This window comes from Ambystoma mexicanum, chromosome 5p (assembly GCF_040938575.1).
Source record: "Ambystoma mexicanum isolate Mex_15411 chromosome 5p, UKY_AmexF1_1, whole genome shotgun sequence".
In the NCBI taxonomy this organism is placed as follows: domain Eukaryota; kingdom Metazoa; phylum Chordata; class Amphibia; order Caudata; family Ambystomatidae; genus Ambystoma; species Ambystoma mexicanum.
Window position 1 is genome coordinate 1,040,521,724 of NC_090930.1, and position 24,193 is coordinate 1,040,545,916.

The 24,193-nt window shown below is 46.3% G+C and overlaps 1 protein-coding gene across 2 annotated transcripts in view; it reads right to left on the bottom strand.

Moving 5' to 3' along the window:
* Nucleotides 1-24,193, bottom strand: part of GMDS (GDP-mannose 4,6-dehydratase) — a 3,238,640-nt gene that overhangs the window by 2,019,974 nt on the left and 1,194,473 nt on the right. For both annotated transcript variants that reach the window (XM_069613525.1, XM_069613524.1), the window contains exon 6: nt 21,818-21,922. In XM_069613525.1, coding sequence (XP_069469626.1) covers nt 21,818-21,922 — 105 coding nt within the window. The remainder of the gene's footprint in view (nt 1-21,817; nt 21,923-24,193) is intronic.

Here is a 24,193-nt window from a genome sequence, read left to right on the forward strand (position 1 = left end):
CCCGGTATTAATGCAAGTGTGGGAAGAATCCATAGGAAGCGGCATACTACCCCCCACTATGAGAGAGGCTGTAATTACAGTACTTCCTAAGCCGCGTCGACCACCACAGGACGTCTCCTCCTATAGGCCCCTCTCCCTTATAAATACAGATGCCAAGATTTTCGCGAAGGTGCTGGCTAATCGTCTCTTACCTGTAGTACCCACACTAGTACACCCTGATCAGAACAGGTTTATCCCCACAAGATCCACATCCCTGAATCTCTGCAGGCTCTTTGGCATAATGGCACAAATAGACCCAGGCCGGAACGCGGTGACCATATCCCTAGATGCCTAAAAGGCCTTCGACTCTGTGTCATGGGCATATCTCCTTACCGTACTGAAGGCATTTGGGGTGGGCCCCAATTTCATTAGATATGTTAAACTATTGTATACGGACCCAGGGGCACGGGTGTTGACCAACAGATCAATTTCCGAATTCTTCCTGCTACGTATGGGCACTAGGCAGGGCTGCCCTTTCTCCCCCCTATTATTCGCATTAACTATAGAACCTATGGCGGCTGCGGTACGGCTGCGACACTCAACAGGGGGATCAGCATGAAAGGGTCTACTCAGCTGAAATCATTGTACGCTGATGACACGTTATTATATGTCCGGCAACCGGAAATAAACCTGGCACCAGTCATGGCTGAAATACAGGAATTTGCAGAGTATTCAGGGTACACTGTCAACATGGCTAAATCAGAAATATTCCCACTCACACCAACTACCAAATGCCCCGACGATACACAAGGTCTTCTGTGGTCGGAACAACACATCAGATATTTAGGAGTCCTTGTATCCAGAGAAAAGAACACACTGTATGCAGACAATCATGAAAACACATTGCAAGCAATACACACAAAATTACAGACGTGGGGGGCGCCTCCCTATCTCGCTCTATGGCAGAGTGGCCGTCCTCAAGATGGTCATCTTACCCAAGTTACTCTACCTCTTTGTCAACATCCCCAAATGGCCGGGTAGGTCCTTCTTCGCTAGGCTCTGCTCCATGGCGGTGACATTCCTCTGGAATGGGAAAACAGCAAGGATAGGGTGGGAGAAAATGACGGAGCCATACGCCTCAGGTGGATTGGCCGCCCCCGACTTCGAGCTTTACCTCTATGTTTCCCAGGTTCAATTTGCAACGTATTGGTACAATGTCACAACCAGAACACCCCATACATGGATAGAGGAATACACCACACATCCCACGAACATACAATCAGTCATCTTTGATTTGCAATACAGGGACACCTGTGACTATAACCTGGTGAGTTGCACTGTCAGGGCATGGGAGGCCATATACAGGAAACTTAAACTCGAGACTCCCTATAACCCAGATATACCCCTCTGGAGTTTTCCGGGCATTTTGCCCACCCATGACAGCAGCATACAGGAATCCTGGGATCCACATCATGAGATGAAATTAGGCGATATGTTCATTGATGGGAGGTTTGCAACCTTGGGGGAGCTGGTGCGAGCACTGGGAGGTGGGCCGCTAAAAACACTGCAATATTACGGCATGAGAGCTGCCTTTCAGAGGAGATGGCCGCTCTTCCCAGACGAACCCCCCCCCCACACCCATGTACACAGCTAATAACTACTGAAGGGGGCCTGGGAATCTCCAGGCTGTATGAGGCAGTGCAGTCCAATACCCCTACGGTAAATTGCATTAAAGAAAAATTGGAAAGGGACCTACAGACATCTATAGAAGATGGGAAATGGGCCAGATACTGCTCCCTCACCAAGAACATTTAGTTTAACGCTGGGCTCCGGCTAATTCTATTTAAAATCCTAAATAATCAACATTACACGCCGGCAAAAATTGCAAAATTTGCAGCTGAAAGCTCGGACTCCTGCCCCAAGTGCAATGCGCCCCGCACCGGAGCCCTCCACATGTATTGGGAGTGCCCGTTGGCGGCCACATTTTGATATGAGGTGGCTGAGATGCTGGGGGAGATAACGCAGATCCCCCTGTGTTGACTCTGCAGAAGTATTTGTTTTGTGATATTGGCAAGTGCTCAGAGAAGGTCAGAAGACTGTTTAACATTTCATGTGCGGTGGCCAAAAAATGCATATTACTGAAATGGAAAGACAAGGGGCCACCCAGCAAGGAACAATTTCTTCGAGAATTAACATATGTCAATGAGACAGAAGAACAATATGTACTGACACGTCCGACAACATGTAGACCAAAAGACATATGGGGCCCGTTCAGGGGGTATTTGTGCAGTATGATTTCGGATGACGAAGAATCCTTGTAATCTTCATTGTATGGATGAAACACATAATGTATATTGTTGTATTATTGATGTGCGAGTTGGAATGGCAATGCAGTTCTATCTGTGACCACGAATAAAAAGAGTTTGGAAAAAAATATATATATCCCTGCATATGTTATAGCAGCCAAGCACCATTTAAATATGCTTTTTAAGAAAACCATTTTCTTTTTTCAAATCAAACAAGAAACATTTCCAAAGTCCCCCCAAGTTCAACTGGGCTTACCTGCCATGGCGCGTTGCGGCATGGACAAGGAGGAAGAAAAACTTATCCTCGTGGAGGAGGTGCACAGCTGCTGCAGCCTCAATGCCTTGGAGAAAAAGAAAGGGGCAGGCCATGGAGGGCCTAGTGTTGGTCTTGGAGGGGGCTGGCATTTGCCTCCCGGCTCCCCTGATTGGTCATGAAGAGGTCCAGGCAGGCCAATCAGAGCTTCTGCTGTCCTGGATGTCGAGGCACTTCCTAGATGCTGATGGGGTCCGCCATGTTGCAAGCTGATGGCCCAGGCAGGGAGCTGAAGCCCAACTGGGGTAATGCGTTGGTAAAGAGGATCAGAAGATGCCAGAAAGTGGATTTCAAATATCCCCGCACATGTTATAGCAACCAAACCCTACTGGCCAATTTAAATATGCTTTTTAAGAAAAAAATATTTTTTTTTCAAAACGAACAAGAAACATTTCAATAGGCACTCCAAGCCCAACTGTGCTTACCTGCTATGGCGCGTTGCGGCATGGACAAGGAGGAAGTAAAAATGACCCTTGTGGGGTGGAAGATCTGCACAGCTGCTGCAGTCTCAATGCAGTGGAGAAGAAGAAAGGGGCAGGCCAAGGAAGGCCTGTTGTAGGTCTTGGAGGGGGCCGTTATTCGCCTCGTGGCTCCCCTGATTGGTCACGGAGAGGCCCAGGAAGGCCAATCACAGCTGCTGCTTTCCAGGAGGTCGAGGCACTTCCTAGTTGTCGATGGGTTCAGCCCTGCTACAAGCTGATGGCCCAGGCAGGGAGCTGAAGCCCAACTGGGCTAATGTGTCGGTAAAGAGGATCAGAAGATTCCAGAAAGTGGATTTAAAAAATCCATGTATATGGTATAGCAGCAATTTAAAAATGCTTTTAAGAAAAAATAGTTTATTTTTCAAAACGAACCAGAAACATTTCAAAAGTCGCCCCAAGCCCAACTGGGCTTACCTGCTATGGTGTGTTGCAGCATGGACAAGGCGGAAGATAAAATGACCCTTTTGGAGCTGAGGATCTGCACAGCTGCTGCAGTCTCAATGCAGTGGAGAAGAAGGGGGCCGGTGTTCACCTCCCGGCGCCCCTGATTGGTCATGAAGAGGCCCAGACAGGCCAATCACAGCTGCTGCTGTCCGGGATTTCGAGGCATGTATTCACCCATATGTATTCACCCATATGTGCCTGCTGGACCGCTGAGATCAGAAGGCCTGAAATGTTCAGATTCATCACTTTGAGAAGAAGACATTTCAGGCTCCAAGCTGTTCCCTGAAACATGCTTCGCACTTAGATCAGGCTCTTAGAAAGACATCTTAATGTATACAACATTTCAAGAAATAAAAATTGCACTGAGTTTCCCTTGTAGATTGGGATCCTGCTAATGGGTTTATTGTGTTAATGCATTGTTTGTTTTACATTAAGCACTAATGCCCATTAAGCACACATTTTCAAAAAGACACGGAAGCCAGCAAATGTCTACTTCCAGGAGCACATCAGACTATTCTTCAGTCTCCCAACCACCTCTTCGGGTGGGCCTCATTACAAGTATGCCGGTCCAGAAGCAATGGTGCTGGTAATTTCACTGGCACCCTTGTTTCCAGACCGGCAAACTACGTGTCTGTCTGCCATGGCTGCTGTGCCCAACAGGTATGACCCTGCCGGGCTCAGCGGTTGTGGTAGGAAGACTGTTCATGGAAGCACTGACACCGTTAACAACGGTGCCGGCGCTTCTGAGTCCCAACTCAGAGTCCAATGGGACTCTATGGGAATGGGGAATTACATTTTACCTGCGCCTCACTTTCCGGGCTGCCGGACTTGTAAGCTCCCAGTAGCACCGGGAAGTCAGTCGCCAGTAAACTTTTACGAGTCTGGCAGCAACAGACTCGTAATGAGGCCCACTGTTTTTATTTAATCAGAAACATGTTTTTCCTCAAACATTGTTCTGTTATACATTGAGGGCCTGCAGACCTCTCCTCAATGTTTCAGACATATGTGTGATTGACACCTACATTCTTGAGAACTTTAACCAAATACATAATTTTGGACCTTATGAGTTTAGCAATGTTATAATTGCGTCTCCTTGCCTAAACCGTCTTCGCCTTCTTACTTTTTTATTTCTTTCACTCCATGTTTTACTTTTCACCTGTTAAGTATTTCAATCAGGCGATACACCCTGGTCTCAGCCTAGTATACAACACACCGCTGAAATGCTTATTTTATTATGTCTATAGGTTCAATATTCTGAGTGATATACCACTCATATCACACCACTTATGCAAATACCCCAGCACACAATGGACCAGAAATCAGTGTGTCTGTGTGTTGTCAGGTTCCCTTATTTATCATGCCAAATGACATCACTAAAGTATATGGCAGGGGCAGGCTTACTGTCCACACCCATAATGCTAGGATTGGGCAAGAGCATAGTTTCTGCCTTGCTCTTCGCTGACTGGATCACAGAAAAGGATGTCATGTTTATGGTGTTACTTTTACAATGACTAGAAACCTCCGCTAGCCACTGGAACCAAATTCTCATTTTGCCATAAATACATATTTATACAGTTATAACCTCTGAGAAAATCAGATACACAGGTTGCATATTTTGTGGGTCACATTTCAATCCAAACCCCAAGTCTCTGGGGCCTGGTTTTGCCTTTCTGCTACATTTGGCAATTTTAACCATGAAAGATTTGGCCTAAAATTTCCCAATTTTGCACATAGATGCGCATTTACCCCTAAGATGTGTGTACAAAATGCTAAGTGCGCAATATCAATACTTTCCCCACAATCTGTCATTCTTTACAACTTCTGTTCCTTATGCAGTAGTGAGTTCTACCAAGTCTTCACAGAAAAAGCATACAATTAGATTTAAAACTACCAATTTTCATATTTTTCCTCATTCTTGCTGCAGAGTTAAGTGTCTTGAAAGCTCAGTTACATAATAGGATTTTTAAAACCAACAGGAAGTCTATTGTCACTTATCATTTTTTTTTTTTTTTCCCCAACTGTAAGCAAATGTCAATTCCTTTGAAGCAGGATGAAGGCCCTCTCTCTTGACTGAAGTTTACTGCCCCTCCCACTTGAAAGGTGAGAGTCTTACCCTGCTATTGTCTCAGCCTAGCAATTAGCCTTTCCGGTGCCAGCAGTTTATGAGGTGTCACCCTTTCCCAGGGCTAGTACTGGCAGAGCCAGTTTTTTTTTAAAATAGTTTACCAACTTATCCTGGGTTTAGCTTTTATTTTCTCATTTTAAATCTTGACTGAAACCTATGGAATCAAAACAGTTTATAGGAGTACTTTTACCAGCATGAAATATTTTTACATTTCTAAATGAGCATGCCTTTACACAACAATGTACTTTTAAATAGGCGATTCTGCTCTTCATTCAGGAAAAAGCACATTTAACTTATTTCTTTAAATTCAGTTTTCATCTGCAGCAAATACACACTTTGTACAGCTCTAGTTCTTTACTTGAGTGCTGGAGTTGTTTGCAGCATGGATATATGTATCAGGCATCTGTTTAGAGTCATTCTCTTACAGCTGATTCTTTAGATACACTTGCAAAGTTTTAGCCGTGTTTCCCGTGTAAAATGAAAACCCAGTCCCTGGTTGCTTTTCCAAAGATACTTTTGACAGGAGCTGTCATTCAAATGGGGCCCGGTTTCTCTGAGACACAAGGAATGATCCTGGGCATAGCAGGGCCTTTTAATCACAGTGGTTCATGAGAAATTATGGATTTACCGCCAAACAGCACTTTGAAGGTTGAAAAAATGACATTTTAAAGAGGCATTTTTGGTTTTCAGCACACTAATGCTGCCTCTTTCACTCCACTCCATGTTTAATGTTGCAGAGCACACTGGCATACTCCGGCAGTGAGTACTCTGCATCTTCTTCCAAGCACTTCAAATTGCTATATGACAGCACTATGCAATTATGAAAACACTGACCATATTGCATGCTGTTTCATCAAAGAGAGGAGTGGGGGACAGGACATCAGAATTAGGGGTGGTAATGATGGGGGCCAGGAGCGTGAACCAAGCCCTTTCCGAAGGCTACCTTTCTACAGCCAACTGTTAACATCAGTAGCTTGCCACAATGAACCAGAAATGCTGGTTCACACCTGGATGTCCAGAGAAGCGTGCATGTGATCACACCATCCTGCCCAACACCTTACGTTATTTTTCTCTGGAGCGAGCTTCCACCAAATGGTCGAAGTGTACAAAAATAAGTAGTGGAACTAGGCTCCCTGCTGGCCTGCCCATGCTCCCCACAAAAGCGATCACCACGCCCCCCTATGGCAGCAATTGTGGAGCTGTGATGCGCAGCAAAAATATCCCTTGCGAATTACACCATACAGTAAAGCACCTCCATGTGTGCTTGTATCAGGAAAGGATTGATGGAGCTGTAGCCCTGGCCAGAATGTTTTTGCATTCTAATTGCAGCATGTATTGTCCAAATTCTAGGGTTGCAGGAGCCAGGCTGTTAGGCTCAGAGACGCTGGGTCATGCCAGAGCATCGATCCTCCTTCTCTGGAAAGTAGGTCCGGAAGAGGAAGCAGTTTGATGGACAGAACCACTGACATGTGGAGAACGAGAAGGTAGGAGTACCAGGTCTGCCTGGGTCATGCCACAGCATTGAGGATCATTCTGAAACAGTACTGTCTTAGTGCATTTAGCACACGTAGTAACACGGAGGAAATGCATAGAGGAACAGGCCCTCCCCGGGGAATGAGAAGGCGTCCCCTAGACTCCTCGCTTAAGGATACTGTCACGGTGTGGGCAAACTCCTTTTTACAATGCCAATGATGCACTCAAATAACGTACAGACACGGAGCTCTTGCAGGCACATCTGCCTTTATTAACCATCATACAACTCTCCCTGATCCCGCTTCCTTCCCGTAACTTCCCTTTCTTCTCGTCACTTCCGTTTCCCCAGCCTCCCGCCTCCCGCACCTGTATCCATGGATACGTCAACATGACAGATACCGCTGGCAAACCTGTAGAATTGGCGTTAGCCACCATGGCAAAGATATCAATGTCAGGGCAGTCCCACATGCTGCAGAGAAGAGACACTTGAGTCTAGTGGAGTTCCTACTCATGGCAGGATTGCAGTTCTTTGCTGAGCGAGTCTGCGATGGTGTTGTGAATGCCAGGTGAAATGGGATGAGAAACAGGCAGTGAGCTATGGCCCGGTTGCATAGGTCTTGCGCCTCCCAGGAGAGAATGGGCAAGCATGTCCCACCTTGCTTCCTGATGTAAAACATGGTAGTTTGTGTTGTATGTGAATATACATACCCCTTTCCGCTGGAGCTGAGGCTTGAAGAACATCAGAGTGCAGAACACTGCTTGCAGTTCTAGGACATTGATGTACAACTCTTTCTCCTCCGGGAGCCAGAGGCCTCTACAATAGACATGGCCTGTGTGGATGCCCCAGCCTTCCAGTGAGGCATCAGTAGTAACTGTTGCCTGATGAGCCAGGGTTAAAAAAGGAGCACCAATTGAGATGTTTGGAGGAATGGACCAGTACTGCAGGGATTGCCGGAAGGCGTGATTGAGGGCGATCTTGTTGTTCCAGAAGCCTGTTATCTGCTTCCACCTGCCATCCAGGAACTCCTGAAGAGGTCTCATGTGAGCCCCCCCATCCACTGTGATGTCTGTTAGCTCCCCACATTCTCCTCCCTTGTCCCCTGTGATGTCCTTTGTGCCCCCCTCCCTCTTCACCCATGTTGTCTGCTGTGCTCCCGCACCTCAGCCCCTGTTGCTCCCCCCTACAACCTTGGCACTTTGTGATGTCTGTCCCCTCCTTCTCTTCCTGCGTCCTGTTCTCTACTTCCTTCTCAACCCCCCCCCCTTTTCACCTCATCATTGCAGGAGTTCTCTTGATTCACTGTTAGTCTCTCCTTCACCTACCTGTTGCAATTGCTTGGATTGACTCTGGACACTTGACTTTTGTGCCACACCTTCTCAACTCATACACACATGGACTTTGCTTCTTTGCCCTCTGGTCACTTTGACTCTTGTGCTTCACCTTCTCAACCCATACACATTATGGCTCAGTTTCATGTTGTGCTAATCGCCATCTTAATCCGTGCTTACATTTCATTTCTCTGCAACATTGTGTTTTCTGACTTCTGCAACTGTTTTCTCTCTCTCCCTCCCACTGTTTTTCTATTCTCTGCTCCTCCCTTCCCTTCTTTTTTGATGCACTTCCTCTATTAGAATTGTCCTGGGACCTAGTATGATAGCAACTATCTTCTGTCTCCTTCCCCTTCACCTACCTGTTTCCAGCCCCCCAACCCTCTCCAGCACTATCTGAAATGTCATCAGGCCTAGTACGAAAGTCGCTTGTTTTGTTCGTCTCCTCCTTCTCCCTCTCCACCTCCCCTCATGTAATTCCAGGCTCTACCAGAAATGTCGTCAGGCCGAGTACGATAGTTATTTTCCCATTCCTGTTGTTCATGGCCATATTGAATGTCTTGTATTTTTCCCTTGCTCCCTCCCTTGCTGTGAAGCACTTTGAAACACATTGTGAATAGGCACGATATAAATGAACTATCATATCATTTGTAGCCTGCAATGAGGAACCAGATGGATACAAGAGGACATTATTGCCAGCAGGGTCTTGATGGATCAGATAGCCACTGTTTGGGCTGTGGATACCTGCTTCACCTTCCCCAAGAGGGTGTTTATTCTTTTCTCTGAGGAAGTCGCCCGACACGTCAGTGTGTTTAGATGGAACCCCAATAATAGGGCGTTCTGAGATGGCACCACGCAGGATTTCAGATAGTTGATTGAGAATCCTAGCAAAGTCAGGACCTGGAGGGTTTCTGGGGTGTGCTGCACTGCCACAGCTGAATAGTGGGGGTTGATCAAACCAGTCATCCAGATAGGGATAGACACAGACACCTTTGCGATGGAGATAAGATGCCACCAGGGCCAAGCACTTCATGAAAACACTTGGCGTTGACTGAAGGCTGAAGGGCAGTGCCTTAAGCTTATAGTGTCTGCCTTGAATGTCAAAAAACTCAGGAACTTATGGTGTTTGCGATGAATGGGGATGTGGAAATATGCATCCTCCAAGTTCAAAATCGACATGAAATCCCCATCCTCCAGCTGGCTTGGCATGTGCTGCAACGTGACCATCCTGAATTTTTGGGATTCAAGGAATTTGTTAAGTTTTCTTAGGTCTAGGATGGGTCTCCACCACCCGACTTCTTCTGAACTAGGAAATACCCAAAGTACATTCCGGACCCCTGGAGGTGGAGAGGAACTGGCTCTATTGCCCCTTTTTTAATAGCACTTAAATATCCTTAAGGATTAGAGCAATGTGTTGTTCCTTCTGTGAGACGGAAGGAATGGGAGGGCATTCCTCTTGGAATTCTAGGGTGTGAACCTCTTGGATGATATTTAGCACCGATTTGTCTGTGGAGATGTTGAACCACTAGTTGACAAATTGAGACAGCCTGCCTCACACAGGGGTACTAAAGCGGAGGAGAGTTGGCCCTGGGCCGGGTCAGGCTTGTTTAGGTATCTGCGTCCTGGAGGACGTTCCACGACATCGCTGGATTCCCGCTCTGTATGACTGTGATCGTCCCTTACAAGCCTCTTGAGTGCTGGGATGAGATGATTGACGATGGGACCATCTTTATTCCTTGGAAATCCAGAGAACTTCCGCCTTGAGGGACAAAAAGGCCTGCTGCTGTTGCTCAAGCATGCCCAATGAGTGCACCATTTCTGTGTCCATCTTAACCCCTTAAGTGCCAAGGGCGAGGTATCTCGTCCTTGGGATTACTTCCCTGTTGCCAAGGATGAGATAGCTCGTCCTTGGCACTTAAGGAGTTAATGAAACAGAAAACGTTAGAAGGCATTGTATGGTGGAATACCAAAATCACCAAAAAAGGCCTTGGCACTGGTGGGGGGGGACCACATGGAAGTTAGGTGTCGTCTACGACCTTCCCAAAAAGGTCCAATCTGTCGAATGCCAAGTATATAACCTTTGATTGGACATCGGGCCTGATGTTTGTGCCCTTGAGCCATCCTTGGCAGAGCAGAGCTGCACCATTGCCCATCTGCCGGAAACCAGAGTCTACGATGTGCAGAGCGACAGTGATTGCGTGGTCAGAGGCCACTTCCCATTCGTGGAATAAAGCTAAAGCCTCAGATTTCTTATCATTAGGGAGAAAGTCCAGGATGGGGGTTTGTTCATACCATCTATCATACCTAGAGAAAATGGCCAGTGCATTAGCAGCCTTGATCAATATAAGTGGCAGTAGTAATTATGTGTTTGCCGATCGTGTCCAGTATTTTACCCTCCTGATCAGGGGGACCAAATATGGAAAAGAGGGGTTGGACAACCTCTTCTTTGCTGCTGTGGGAACCACCAAATCTGGGGATAGTTGGGATCTAAGACACTTAGGGGCTGTATCTGGCAACCTGTAATTTTTCTTGCCTCTCCTTTTTAGGAGGAGGTGCGAAAGGTGTTTTCATGACCAATAGGCCATCTTTCCAAATGTCCAGAAGAGGGAATGACATCAGCTTCTTCCTAGAAGACTACTGTCTCTGGAAAAGAAAACCCTCCTTCTTTTTCTCTTCTGGCACCAGAATGAACAGTTTTGCAGCACGAGTAGGCATCACATGAAACAAATTAATTTCATCTGGTGGAGAGTCTCTGGAGTTCAAGTAGACATCTGGAGATTCGCTATCTGCAGGAATTACGTCATTGAAATCATCTGCATTTCGAGTACCCTGGGACGTATCCGTGTCAGGGTTAGTGTACGTGTCCACGAGGGCAGCATTGTCCAATATGGGATGTACTGGAATGGACAACTGGCGAGAAGCAGATGGAATTGGAAGAGGAGGTACCAGGTGAGGCTGTAAAGGCAACAGTGGACTCCTAACAGGAGCAGGCATAGGAGCTGCTGGAGGCAGACACTGCTGAAGCTCTCATACTAAGGTGTGCAGGATGGATAGAATGTCCTTTGACAAATCTGTGGGTGTTGTGGGAGCTGGCACCGGGGCAGCAGGTTGAGTTGGATGAGTAGGTTGCCGAGGGCGTTGAGGGTATCAGAAGAATAGGGTCAGGTTCCCCTGTTCCCGTTCTTGATCAGAGTAGAAACCCTCTGGACCTCAACCAGCAACGGGTCCCTGCCACCGGCAGTCACAACAGTGGCAAAGGTTGAAGAAAAACCAAGACGATTTCTCACAAAAATAAACGAAAATACAGAGAGTTTTGAGGAGCGAAACCTGAGGACTCCCAACATGAAAACATGCAGTAAAATCTGGGTGGCGCTAAGGAGGATGAATGTCATTGACTGGGCCAGTATGACCTAAAGTGACAGCAATAGGCTATATGAGCGACAAGCAGTTTTTAGCTTTGAAGCAAAACTGCTTTAATAATTACCAAGGTTTCCCAGCCTGACAACGGGGAATATTCATGAGCATGTGAATCCATGTAAGATACGATGCTGGAGAAAAGGCCAAATCCTAGAGGGATTGCGGCAATCCACTGATTTGGTGTGGATTCTCACTAAAATATTGCTCCAATTGAAACACGGAAACCCACCTTGTTTGAGGGATCTACAGCACTGCTTCCTTCTTAGTAGAATATAAAAAATTGATTGATGCATGACATTTTAATGCCAAGGCACCTGCAGCTGCGCAAGAACAAATGAGAACTAGTGTCAAAGAGCAGCAAACACTAGACCACAGGAACAGACAGGTACTGTGATAGACTGTCCAAATGATTGCAAGGCCTGCACCATTAGAAGTGAAACTGCATAGAGGAGGATGGAAGGTCGTCTGCTTGTGGAAAGAAGTAGCAGAGGTGCGGCAGCACGGTGCACTGGGGCAAGGTAGGACCATGCGGTTTTACCTATTTTCCAAGTGTTTCCTGGGAGAATCCATGCATGCGGATTCATAGAGGTGCTCATGAGAGCAAACAGTGCCTATATCACTCTCTCTATATCCCTTTCATATATATCTCACAGGACCCAATTGCGTGGTTACGTCATTCCTTTGATAGCTACAGCAACACGCAGGAGTTACATTGACCTCCGTGTGTGTACTTTACATGGCAATTTCAATTAAACTATCACATGGTAAAATAAAATGTGGACTAGGCACACAGGCCTTGATCTCCTGTGATATAGAAGCCAAAGAAACCCTTGGCACAGAAAGGAAGTGCTTGGCAAGAGGACAATGGCATCTTGTGAGCCAAGAGCCTCAATTTTAAGATGTGCGATTTAAGTTGGAGTTTATTGAGAACAAGAGTAGGGTGTAGCGAGATTCACATGAGAAAAGAAAAAAATAGCCAAGCCGCCAGGGTGTTGATCTTTTCTACAGGATACAAAGTCATTGTTGTTCTGCAGGATAAGGAGAGTGGGAAGCGAGTTACCTGGGACTATAACCACAGTTTTGTTTTTAGTTTTCATAATAACAGCATGCAGTTATTTTGCCTACTATTTTATGCCTCATGAACTCTGCCACATTTTCACAAGTACTTTTTAACTAAAAACCAAAATGCATAAAGAAAAAGATGCCCATAACCCAACCGGTACGACGTCCTTTCATCGCCTGCATTTTCATCCCCTGGCATTTTAACATGCATATTACAACGAATATAATCATTGAATTTTTTTAGTGGGGGTGGGGGGGTGGATCAAGGGCAGATAAGGGTTTAGGCGGGTAGGCAATAGCCACAAATAAGTGTGGGAGGGGGATTTGACGGGGGGAACCCCCCAAAAAAAATGATGAGCATTTTCGTTGGAATGTACACGTTAAAATGACAGGGGATGACATTGCAGGCGATGAAATGACATAGAACCAACCAACCACAACTAAAGAGTCAAATGTAAAAGGGAAAAAGAGCCACGGATGCGAGGAACAGGAAATGCTTATCATAAGAGGCAGATCAGGGCTCTCCATGTAGGTACTAATGAGCTAAATCCAGTCCATGTTTTCAGGATAACCTAAAAAAAAACATTCAAAAACTTTGAGGCTAAATACGAGCTATTTACATTGCCCATGGCTACAAACAAAACGCAATGTGTTTGGGGCTCTCGAGGAGTGGACGTGGGGACCCCTGAGGTAGATAATAAACGGTTGCCAGGAAGATGAAGGATAAGGGAAGGGAGGCAGTTCAGGTCGTTGCTGCAGGGGAAGAGGGAAAACAAGGAAGGGACAAGAAGCTAAGGAAATGAGGCTGTAAGGGGATCTCCATGGCAACCGCTCTTAAAAACATGGAGAAAAGCCATAGGAATGAAAGGGTAGCTGCAGAAATATTAAAACAATGGTACTAGCCAAAATTAGGCACAAATACACCAAGTAAAAAGGAATGCAACCATAATATCATTTGGAATGACAAAGGGAACTTTGCGAAAGAACAGCGAGTCCCTAAGCAGCAGGGAGTTCAGGTGCATGGCCATCTAGTGCATCCAACTGCAATCATAGTAGGTAAACTCTTCGAGGGCGGCAGAACCCAATATTTCACCCACTAGCTGGCATTCTCTGCGGGCTAACCGGAACACTAAAAGCAACCAATAGGGATTACATCTTGCCTACAGACCCCAGCATATCAGGATGGACCTATTTCTTAGTGTGCTGTAGAGAACTACATGTACCAGAATCCTTCTTGCATAATCTATTGCAGCTCTTTCCCAAATCCCAGACAGGTTGCGAGTGCAGAGTTGCACGCACCACCATACCTCTGGTTAGGCTTTTTCTCCTATGTCCCAGATTCGGAGCAGGTTAGGGTTTAGCCGGCTGAAGTTGAACAGTGCTGCCTCACAGTGCATGCCTGCCAGCATTGCTTGAACCCCAGTCTGAAGTTAAGCAGTGCTGTCTGCTCATTCAGCGCAGTCTCAGGGTGTATCTCTGGCAAGCATGACTTAAGCTCGGCCTTAACACAAGTCCTCATGCTGTCCGACCTTGTTCTGCTTGAAGCCCATCTCTGCCTTCATATGATTTCTTGTAGAGCAGTTTCCTGAGAAATTCTGAGAAGCCCCCAGAATTTCATGTGTTCCTTTGTAAGTCTTGCTGTCTCTGATTACTGTACCATTAGTGCTGTGTCTCTCTCTGCTTACTTGCTGTGCCATACTAATGATGTCTGATTATGCCTGCTCCATGGTGTGGTGAATCCGGCATAGGAGACGGACGAGAAGACATGTTTGCAGAATGTCCATTTTATTAAAGGAAAGACTGTTTCTCTTGACCCTGCTGCTATGATGTTGGGGTAAAATAGTGCTCGTCAGGATGTTATGTTATGTTAAAGGTTTTTATACCACGCACTGTTGCCACCTGCGTGGTTTCTTGGCGCTCTGGCGGATAAGTAAAGGGGGGAGGTTGTAAGTTAGTGGGACAGAGTGGGAGAAAGAGCAAGAGAGCTGTGATGTGCTGTTGGCAGCTTCAGTTCCGTTGACACCGTCTGCTGAGCGCAGGTGTGTCTTTCAGTCGGTAGCCACCATGCGCTGTTGTGCAAGGCTATGTGTGGTTTGTTTGATTGTTGTGGTGTAGTGAAGTGTGTGTGGTTTGTTATGCTGTAGCGCTTTTGATTGTGTTTAGTTTAGAATTGAGAGGTGTATGCAGAAGGGTGAGTTTTTAGTAGGGTTGGTTAATGGTCGTGCCCTTTCCTACCCACACTGTTATGACTGTGCCCTATGTCCCTTCCGCTGCCGTAAATTCTGATTTGCTTTAATTACTGCACCTACAGTGTATGCAGAACTGTGGCTTCCCAGATGTATTACAGAAAAATACTATCCTCCATCCAAGCCTTATCTAACCTAACATCTGACCCTACTTCTAAGACAAAACAATGTAAATTTAGCCTGGGAAGGGTATCCCCTCCCCTGTATGTAGAGGTGGCTGGTTTTTGAGCCCCACCCAAAAATGTTCTTGATTTTCTCTTAGGCTATGTGTCTGCTGATGCAATTCATAAAATAGTAAGCCTTATTATGAGTTTGGTTGTATCTCGGCAGTAAATCTTCAAGATACCACCAATCGGATTCACCATTACCGCCACTTGGCCCGGCGGAATTACCACTGGATTACAAGTGGCGGTATGGCAGTGTAAGCCCCCATTTATGGAGTGCGCAGGACTCCATGGGGATTTTGGAAGAATTACGACTGGCGGTATATAAATCGAAATTGATGTTTTTTGGCAGTAAGATTTCGGAATTACCTCCAGCATTTTGCTAGAGGTTTTTCCCAGCCTTACCTCCAAACCCATAGTTCGGCGGTGCGGTAATGCAGTGGTAAGTCTGTTACCACTGCATTACCGCTGTTCTTTTGGCCAAACCGTTGAACACATAATGAGGCCCAATGTCTATTAGTCTTGCTCTCTTTCTAGTAGAGTTTGCTCTGGATTCATCCTCAAATGTTCTTATCAGTTCAAACAGTTCAAGTTTTAAATCAATCCCAGAAGTTTGTAAGTGGTGCTCCTTTTCTGATACAAGTGGCTTTCTGGCTCTGTTGTTGCCTGTCCACATAACTGGGAATGATGTTGGCCCCTGAGATAGGCCATCACTCTGGGTCTCTGGTAACTTAGAACAGCTCTGCTGTTTCCCTTCTTCACCCCTGCTTGGAGGCTTCTCTTCTGAGTTAGTTTGGGGTGGGCTTACTGGCTCTTCAGCCCTTCTTTGCTTCTTGTTTCTCACCACCTCTGGGGCGGGGGTGTTATCTTGCTTCTTAGCCCGGCTTGGGCTAGGCAGCTCCTCATCCGTTCGTGGGAGTGTTGCTAGTTCTTCCCCCTTATGGTTGTCTTGATACTCGCTGTCAGAAACCTGGGGATACTGTCACTCCTACTCAGCCTGGATCCTCTGTTCAGGTGGCCAGAGATAGGCCATCAATGTTGGTTCCCGACCCTGGGGGTGGAGAAGCAAGGGAGGATCACCTAGGTGTAGGGTACTCAGGGATTGGCAGTGGTGTGCCCACAGTCTAGATTTGGTATCTGCTTTTTCTATTCATGGCCAACCTAACCCTCCCCCGACCTTTGTGGGCTACTCCAAAGCCTCTCCCCTAATTTTTCCACAGTTTATCTATGACTACTGTGACGAGGAAGAGGCGACTTGGAGTAGTGAACACTAGTCACTCATTTCACCATTCTGGTACTGAGACGAGGAAGATGCCTGCAGAGTGGTGTGAAGGTCAGGCATGTCGCTCTTAATAGAGTCAGGCAAGTCCAATTCAGAACACACACCTGCAACCTATCAAGGGGTCACTGGTGCATAAGAAGAGAGTACATTTGAAGCAGAAGGAGCCATGGTGGGAATGGAAGCTGTGGCCGACCGTCAGCTGAGGCAGAGGACGATTAGACCATGACCCTTGTGCAGGTGGAGACAGATCTCGAGATTGGTCTAAGAGCGAGGGCTCTTTGCTGCCCAAGTTGCGTAGCGGAAAGCAGTGCCGGGATGGGCTGTTTCCAAGCAAGTAAAGACTTTTATAATTGCTCGCCGGCTCTGTGTGTTGCTACAACACCGGAGTGTCATAGAGGTAGAGAGATCCCCTTTTGAAGCAGTTGGAGTCGCAGGGGGCCGGGCACTTACCTGGTGTATGAACAGAGAAGACTGCGTTGGGAACGGATGTGAGCAGAAGAACCCGGTGAGTTTCTGTAAGCAAGGAAACACAGGAGCCGCTCCATATGCGATCCGCAAATTCAGAATAACTTTGTAGCGAGGGAAGTTTTACGCGAACAAAGTCCTTTTCCTTGTTGAGCCAATCCTTTAATGAAGAAAACTAAAATGATAAAGTACAAAGTATCTATCCTTTGTTGAACCAATTAACATACTCTGCAAGTGAAAGAAATGATAAGAACTTTGTTTTCCCTACGGGAGAGTGTGACTTTCTTTGTAGCGGAAGCTAAATGAAAGTGAACAGCCTGGAAGGGTGACTGAGGGGCTAAACCATCATTGCCAAAGCCAATAGACAATACTTAAGGAATGACTTCAAAGGGGAACAAGTACCGTCAAAGTAAAGAAGGAAGCAAATAATATTAATGGAAGCCGTTATCCCTACGAACTAACATATGAGAAAATGGTTTGTACATACACTACCAATGTCAGAAGAGTATAAAGAATTGTGTTTACTAAACCTGAATGAACAAACACAGGCAGGAACCTATGTTTAAGTGCAACAGGTGAATGGTGACAAACCTAAAAAAGAGCCATAGAAAGATGGTCATGAGTAAGACCATCACAAAGTGAATTTTATGAATGGATGCAGTGTGGCAAGGCCAAAGGCTGACAAAGAAGAGACTAGTGAGTGTGACCTTGTACACAGGAACAAATACAGAAGAACCTGTGTGGGCTGAAGAGCCTAGGGATCCTGGTTGCGCGACCTGTGATGTATGGACCGTGTGGCCTGATAACTGCACCTATACCAGTGAGCACTAAATTGCGAAAAACAAAAAGACATTGTGAACTTTTGAAAAGTCTAACAAAAAGTACAAGTGGCTAAGCTGAAGCCTTGGACAAGGGAACCCTGAGATTTGAGGAACTGACAAGGTTGTTTTGAGCACAAAACCTCAAGACTCTTTTCTTTGGAAGTTTGTTGTCTTGAATTTCGGGAAGGGAACCCCAAGAATTTGTGGAACTGCTTTGAACTTCAGAAATGTTATTTGGAGACTTTTGTGGAACTTTCTTGAACTTGGGGAAGGGGAGCTGAGAGGGGCTCTAGGAGCTGGAAGAAGCTCGGAACTGTGTGTCCATCACCATTTCTTTGATTATTGACATCCCTACATGATGTTCAGCTTTAGTTGTGAGGGCAAGCATAGGTTTGGACACAGACAGACTTTCAAGTTTAACTCTTTGACTCAGATGTTTTGTTCAGGTAGGGAAATCCGACCTTACTATCAGGCAAGTTAGGCCTTTGCCATCCTGACAATTGATTTAATAAACCATTTCGTTTTTTTAACTTTGAACTGTTGACTGTGTCTTGGTTTATGATGCCTACATATTGACACCTCCTGGGCTACGTGGCTTCCCAGTCATTCAGAGATTACCCCTGGTTTTGCCCTCTTGTGGGGTATTTTGGTGCTCAGCCTCCATTGGGCAATTTGGCTTCTCAGCCTTTCTTGAATTCTCAATACTGTAATCCCCTCGTGGGGTATCTTGCTGCTCAGACCCTCGCTAGCTGGGTGACTTCTCAGCTGTTTTTGAATTCTCAATACTGAAAGCCCCTAGTGGGCGTTCACCGCCCACCTCCCATTCCTTGGCATTAGCCAAATCCCTGGTTCTCTGCTACGTTGTTCAGCGGGGGAGGTGGTGTCTCGGATCAGCACAGAACTGTGACTCTGACTTCTAAATGGTCGGGTCTTCTGTTTCAGTTCCTCGTGTCTGCAACCGACAGGACTTCAGCATCTGGGATGACGGACACCAGGATGCCCCTTCTGTGGTACCTTTATTTATCTTCCTCTCAGCAGCTCTGGGTTTCCCAGGCCTATTGAGGCTGAAATATGTCTGGGGATGCTTGTGGTCTTGTGCAGAAGGGGTGTGACCAAGCAGTTCGAGCTGGACTGCCCCTTCTGTGGTGGGACCAAGCCTGATTTGCATATGGTCTTTCCCCTTTTGTAATGGCTTAACAGTCGATGGACGATGGCCTGGAAGGCTGCCAAGAGCATGCCAGAGGTTAAGATTAATTCTAAACCTTCCAGCTAACACCTCTTTTGTTTTGCTTTTCTCAGGCTCTCACTCCTTCCTGGACTCAGCAGTGTTCCAGGGGGGCTTTTGTGTTCCCCTGCCCACCATGCTGATTGTGTGGCTCTGTCTCTAGGCTCCTCCTCGAAGGGGGACGTTCCCTCCTCTGCATTCGTATGCAGCCTTGTCTCTCATCCCTGGTCTGGATCTCTCTCTGTGTCTGGGTACTAGGCCCTTTATGTTCCTTCCTAGAACATGATCGGAACATCCATTGGTTCTGCTCTTCAGGCATGGGTGTATAACACAGGACAGAAGCCAAACAATCCACTTTTAAAGGCCCTGCACATGTTTACCCTACTCAATTCCTATATAGCCAACACACACTTGGGATTCTGTGTCAAAGGGAGGTGGTGTAAAACCCTTTCCTGGGGATTCCTTGTCCCCCAGAGTGGGGAGTGACCCCCCAGCCGCCAGTGTGATCCCGCCTGCCCTGTGCCCTCTGAAGTGCAACGCATTGGGAGCACACCTCTCTAGTCCTAAAAGGGGTTTCTCCCCTTAGGGAGAAGGGACAAATTCCCTCGATTTGGCACAATTGTCTTACCAGGTTTTACTTGTTTTACATGTTTCATGAGGACAATGCCTGTTCTGTGTGCCCTCAATCAATTGCCAGTTTCTAGTTGTCCCCTTTCTCAAACAGGCACGTCTGTTTCTGCATGTTTCTCGTTAACCCTGTATGTCATTAGTGAGTCCTCTGACCTGGTGTTCTTCCTATCTGTTTCCCTACAGGTTTCCTCCAAACAAATAAATTGACTGCTGTTGGCCTAATGTGCACCCTGCCTGTTCCATAGGATCCAGAATGAGTTTGTGGGTTCTCTGACAAAGTCCCCTGCCTTCCCTTACAAGTTGATGGTGGAATAAACAAGGCGACTGGGTCTGGCATCTACTGTGCAATGTGGGCAGCGTGAGGACTGGGGATACTGTGCCATGGGTGTGAGGTCAGGGGGGAAATATATGACAACAATAAGTGAGAATGCCCCTTTACAAAAGGACATCTGACAAGTCAGAAAACATGAGACAGAGTTGGTGCCAAGGATTCTCCAAGAAAGTCCTGTTAGGAAGTCACCAAAAACAGTGACTTACAACAATGTCTAGTTGGGTGTTATGCAGTTAGATCCTGCTGGTTCAGCCAGACCCAATGCATTGCAATGTGTTTAGGCTCCTCATATAACATGCCCAGCACCGCAGAAAAAACAAAACCTTATTAATCATGGGAAGTGAGCAGTGCAGTGCAGGGCTGTGATCCACCAGGCAGCACTTTGGTCCAGCTCGCGAACAAAGTTATTCTGCAACACCTCCGCAGGAAAGAGGATTTCCAAAATTGGGTTGGGATTAAAGTAACCTCAGACCTGAAATGAAGGATCGATTCATGACTCACCAATCTGGGAATACCGAGCCTAGGCAACCCCAGGTGTTTCCAGTTCAGTGTGATGTGCTCGGGCGCAACATTGTATAACAAAGTGGCAGTGTGGGAGTTTAGAGAAGGACTACAATCACATTTGGAGAACATTGGAGGAAAGAGCAGGAAGGTGGAGCGAGGTCCAGAGAGAGAATGGAAGAGGAAGGGGAGAAGAGGAGGAACAACAATAAGAGCAGGAGGCAGGTGACAGTGGAGGAGAGGCGCAACATCAACAGTAAAGGGAAGGTGGAGGGCGAAGAGACTGGAGGGAAGGAGCTGAGGAGCATCAGCAAAAGAAATGAGGATTCTGATAAGAGTGGCCTGAAGAGAGATAAATCCAAACACTGAAGTAGGTAAGTCTGAAAGGTGGAGAGACAAGTATGTGATGGTGCATTGGGTTGGTACAAGTGAAGAATGAGAATAGTTTGCAGACAGGGAATAAGAGACGTTTCCATAGATATAACTACGCGGCAGGACGTCAAGGTGAGAAGAGAGTAGGCCGGTGTGTGGTGCTGCAAGGACTCCGAAGCGGGAAGATGGTAGGATGCCTTCAGAAGAGCATGTGAAAGTTGTGTGGTGGGCCCTCCTGTGGTTGAGATAGTGTGCATTTGCGAGGATAAAGTTTTGCGTTTGACTTTCAACAACAATCCAGGACAAAGCTTTACATTTGAACCTGAGACGGAGTGAGACTATCTCACCACACAATGAAGTTTCAAGGAATAGGCCAAGAAAGCAGGATGATCAAGTCGGAAGGTTGCGCACCCACAATCCCGAGACGGAGTGATCCGTATAACCTCCTATGGAGACCAAAAGACAACTGACATTGCAGAACCATAAGCAATTCTGTATTCTGTGCTTTCCTTTTCCTCTTCCCAGCTTCGGGAATATCGTTAATAATACACTTCAGGACTGAAGTTCTGGTGTGTGTCGTGCTTTTTGTGAAGTTCATGCGGCTTCATGACAGTTCCCAGTTTGCCACCCAGCAGTCGATCGTTGCACGTCCTGTCATTTCCTCCCACATTTCAAAGGTGATTCAAATCTAGAAATTAATCAGGAAGTGGCTACCAAGGCCAGAGAGCATATTTATAGCAAGATCTTGCTGAAAGCAGATGGATGAACTAAAGATCAGAATATACAACTTTAGCATGGCGACTTTGGATATGACGCAGTTCCAAATTGCGCTGTAACATAGGTAACTAACCTCTCCTGGGACTTTCATGGTTGAAGAGGATGCCATTGACTGCAAACAGGTTGTATGCCTCTCTGAAGTTCACCACAATCCAGTATGCATATAGCTTGGCTGCACCTACGAGACAGAAAAACATGGCCTGTTTTTAGAAGCAAAAAAAAAAGAGAGATAGTGATAGCTATTTCTTCAAAAAATTAGCTTTATGGGATTTATGTAAAGCCTAGAAAAGACAGCAGAAGCGCAACACCCCTTGGAATAGGACAGGATAGCTCTGTGGCAAAGCGTGGGTCTTGGAAGCACGACCACGCTCAACAAACACAGATTTGAATCCCGAATCTGCGCTTGGGGGGATAAAATAAAAGCTGTGCGCATTATGACTAACCTGCACTTCCACAATTCAATGAAACTAGTCCCTAGATACCTTCATGTTTAGTGGGCTGCAAATAAAAACGTTGCACGATTATTCACAAATGCATGAGCAACATGACAGCCACCTGTTTTAGCAATACTTTACCATGTTAAAGCATGTTGTATATTCAAGAGTTTGGATTTGTTGGTTGGAACAGGTGATTGCTAAGAAGTGTCAGGGGCAGCACATTTGTTGGTTGGGACTGGAGAATGCATGGCCCGAGGGCCACTTTTTGTTTCTGTGATACACAGATGGATGTGGTGAGCAAGAGCATCGAAAACGTGACCATGAATATCCATGACCCTTGGCCGCGTGCTATATATATGGGCATTGAGAAACCTGATAATTGAAAGGCTCAAGAAGATGGCTACATACACCCTTCAGAAAACCCATGGGGTTGCCTACGTATACTATACACTCAACGCCAAGCTCTGCAGGAACCCTGGCACACAGCCTGCAAACATGACCTGCAATTGATTATTATTTTTTATTTTTACATTTTTAAGGCGCTCACACAGCCCACAGGCATCGAGGCGCTGTTACAGTGTAGTTGCGTAATAGTTTTTCTCTTAGTTGCGTATTTATAAAACGCTTAAACACCCAAATGTTTCTAAGCGCGGACCGAACCTGTGTTGCTTCGTGTCTTCTTGCTTCCAAGGCGCGCACGTTACCGCTGTGCTATCCTCCCTGATTAGCTGACGGTTGTTTATTATTGGAAGTGCAGAGTCCCTGCCTGTGAATTATCAACACCCCCCAACCCCCCTCCCCCGCCCTTCCATTTGCATAGTTTTTAAGAATGTGGTAGACAAGCCAACAGTGCGAAGCCACTCTAGCACGAACATCATCGTTTGACACATTCCAACGTGAGGTCCATTCTTGAGGGCAACTAAATCCTAGCAGGTGTGGTGCCTGCCCCTTTAAGGCACACACGTGGTGGAATGACGCAACTCCGGTGCGTGTGTACATAATAAACGGGGTGTGCCACGGATCCCTAGTGCGCCCATGGAGCCTGGACAGAGAGTATGGCACCCATTCCTTTCTTCTAGGTTTCACATAAGAAAATGAGTAACACAAAAAATCCTCGATGATCCGATAGCTCAGGGAGTAAAGAGCTCAATGTGAACGATCAGTTTCAAATCTCAGCAGGAGCAACTCATCCTTTCATCTTTTTGCAAGGTCAGTGAACGGGGTACCATTAAATGTGCCAATAGAAAAGACCTCTCTTAAGGGCACTACAAGGTAACTGCACTGCAGTAGAAAGCAGTATACTGTACACTAATAGTTTTTATTTTTTTAAATCTTGGTCTTCTTATAACATGATAAGCAGTTCTCCAAGCTGCTTATTCCGCCTCATCCGTCTTCTAAACCACAGTAATATTCTCTTTCGAAGTATTCAACAAAGTAAAGCCTTTGTTGTCTTTACATCATCAGACCATTGTATTTGGAGGACTGCTGAACTCCTGACTGGATTACTCCAACTGTTTGTATGCCCGCTCCCTTCCTGTTCTATGGACAAATTGTAGAGATTCCACAAGGCGTCCGTTAGACTCATTTATGACCTCTGTAAAAGAGTCAATTTCTGGCTTAGGGTCCATCACAGATCCCAAATTTAAATTGGTGCATCTGGCCTTTAAAACGGTCTTCATAACCTGATCATGTAGCATTAGAGGAGCCGCCAGTTCAGGTAGGACCACAAAGGCGGGGCTTCCCAGCCCGCGCATAGGGCTTTATACGCCCACTGAGAAGCTCTTAAGCTCTCCACGCTTTCAACTTTCTTTGATGCGACTCCACCGCTTTGCGGTCCAGGCTGCTAGGACTTGGAACTGTTTGCCTGCCCAGATTTAAAACCTTGGGCCACCTACTTCTTTTAGAAAACAGGTTAAAACACTCTGCTTACACTAGCAGCTTGATGTCCAGCGCTTGGAGTGCACTTGAGGTTTTGGACGGTAGAAACATCCTTGATCAATTAAAAAACACTG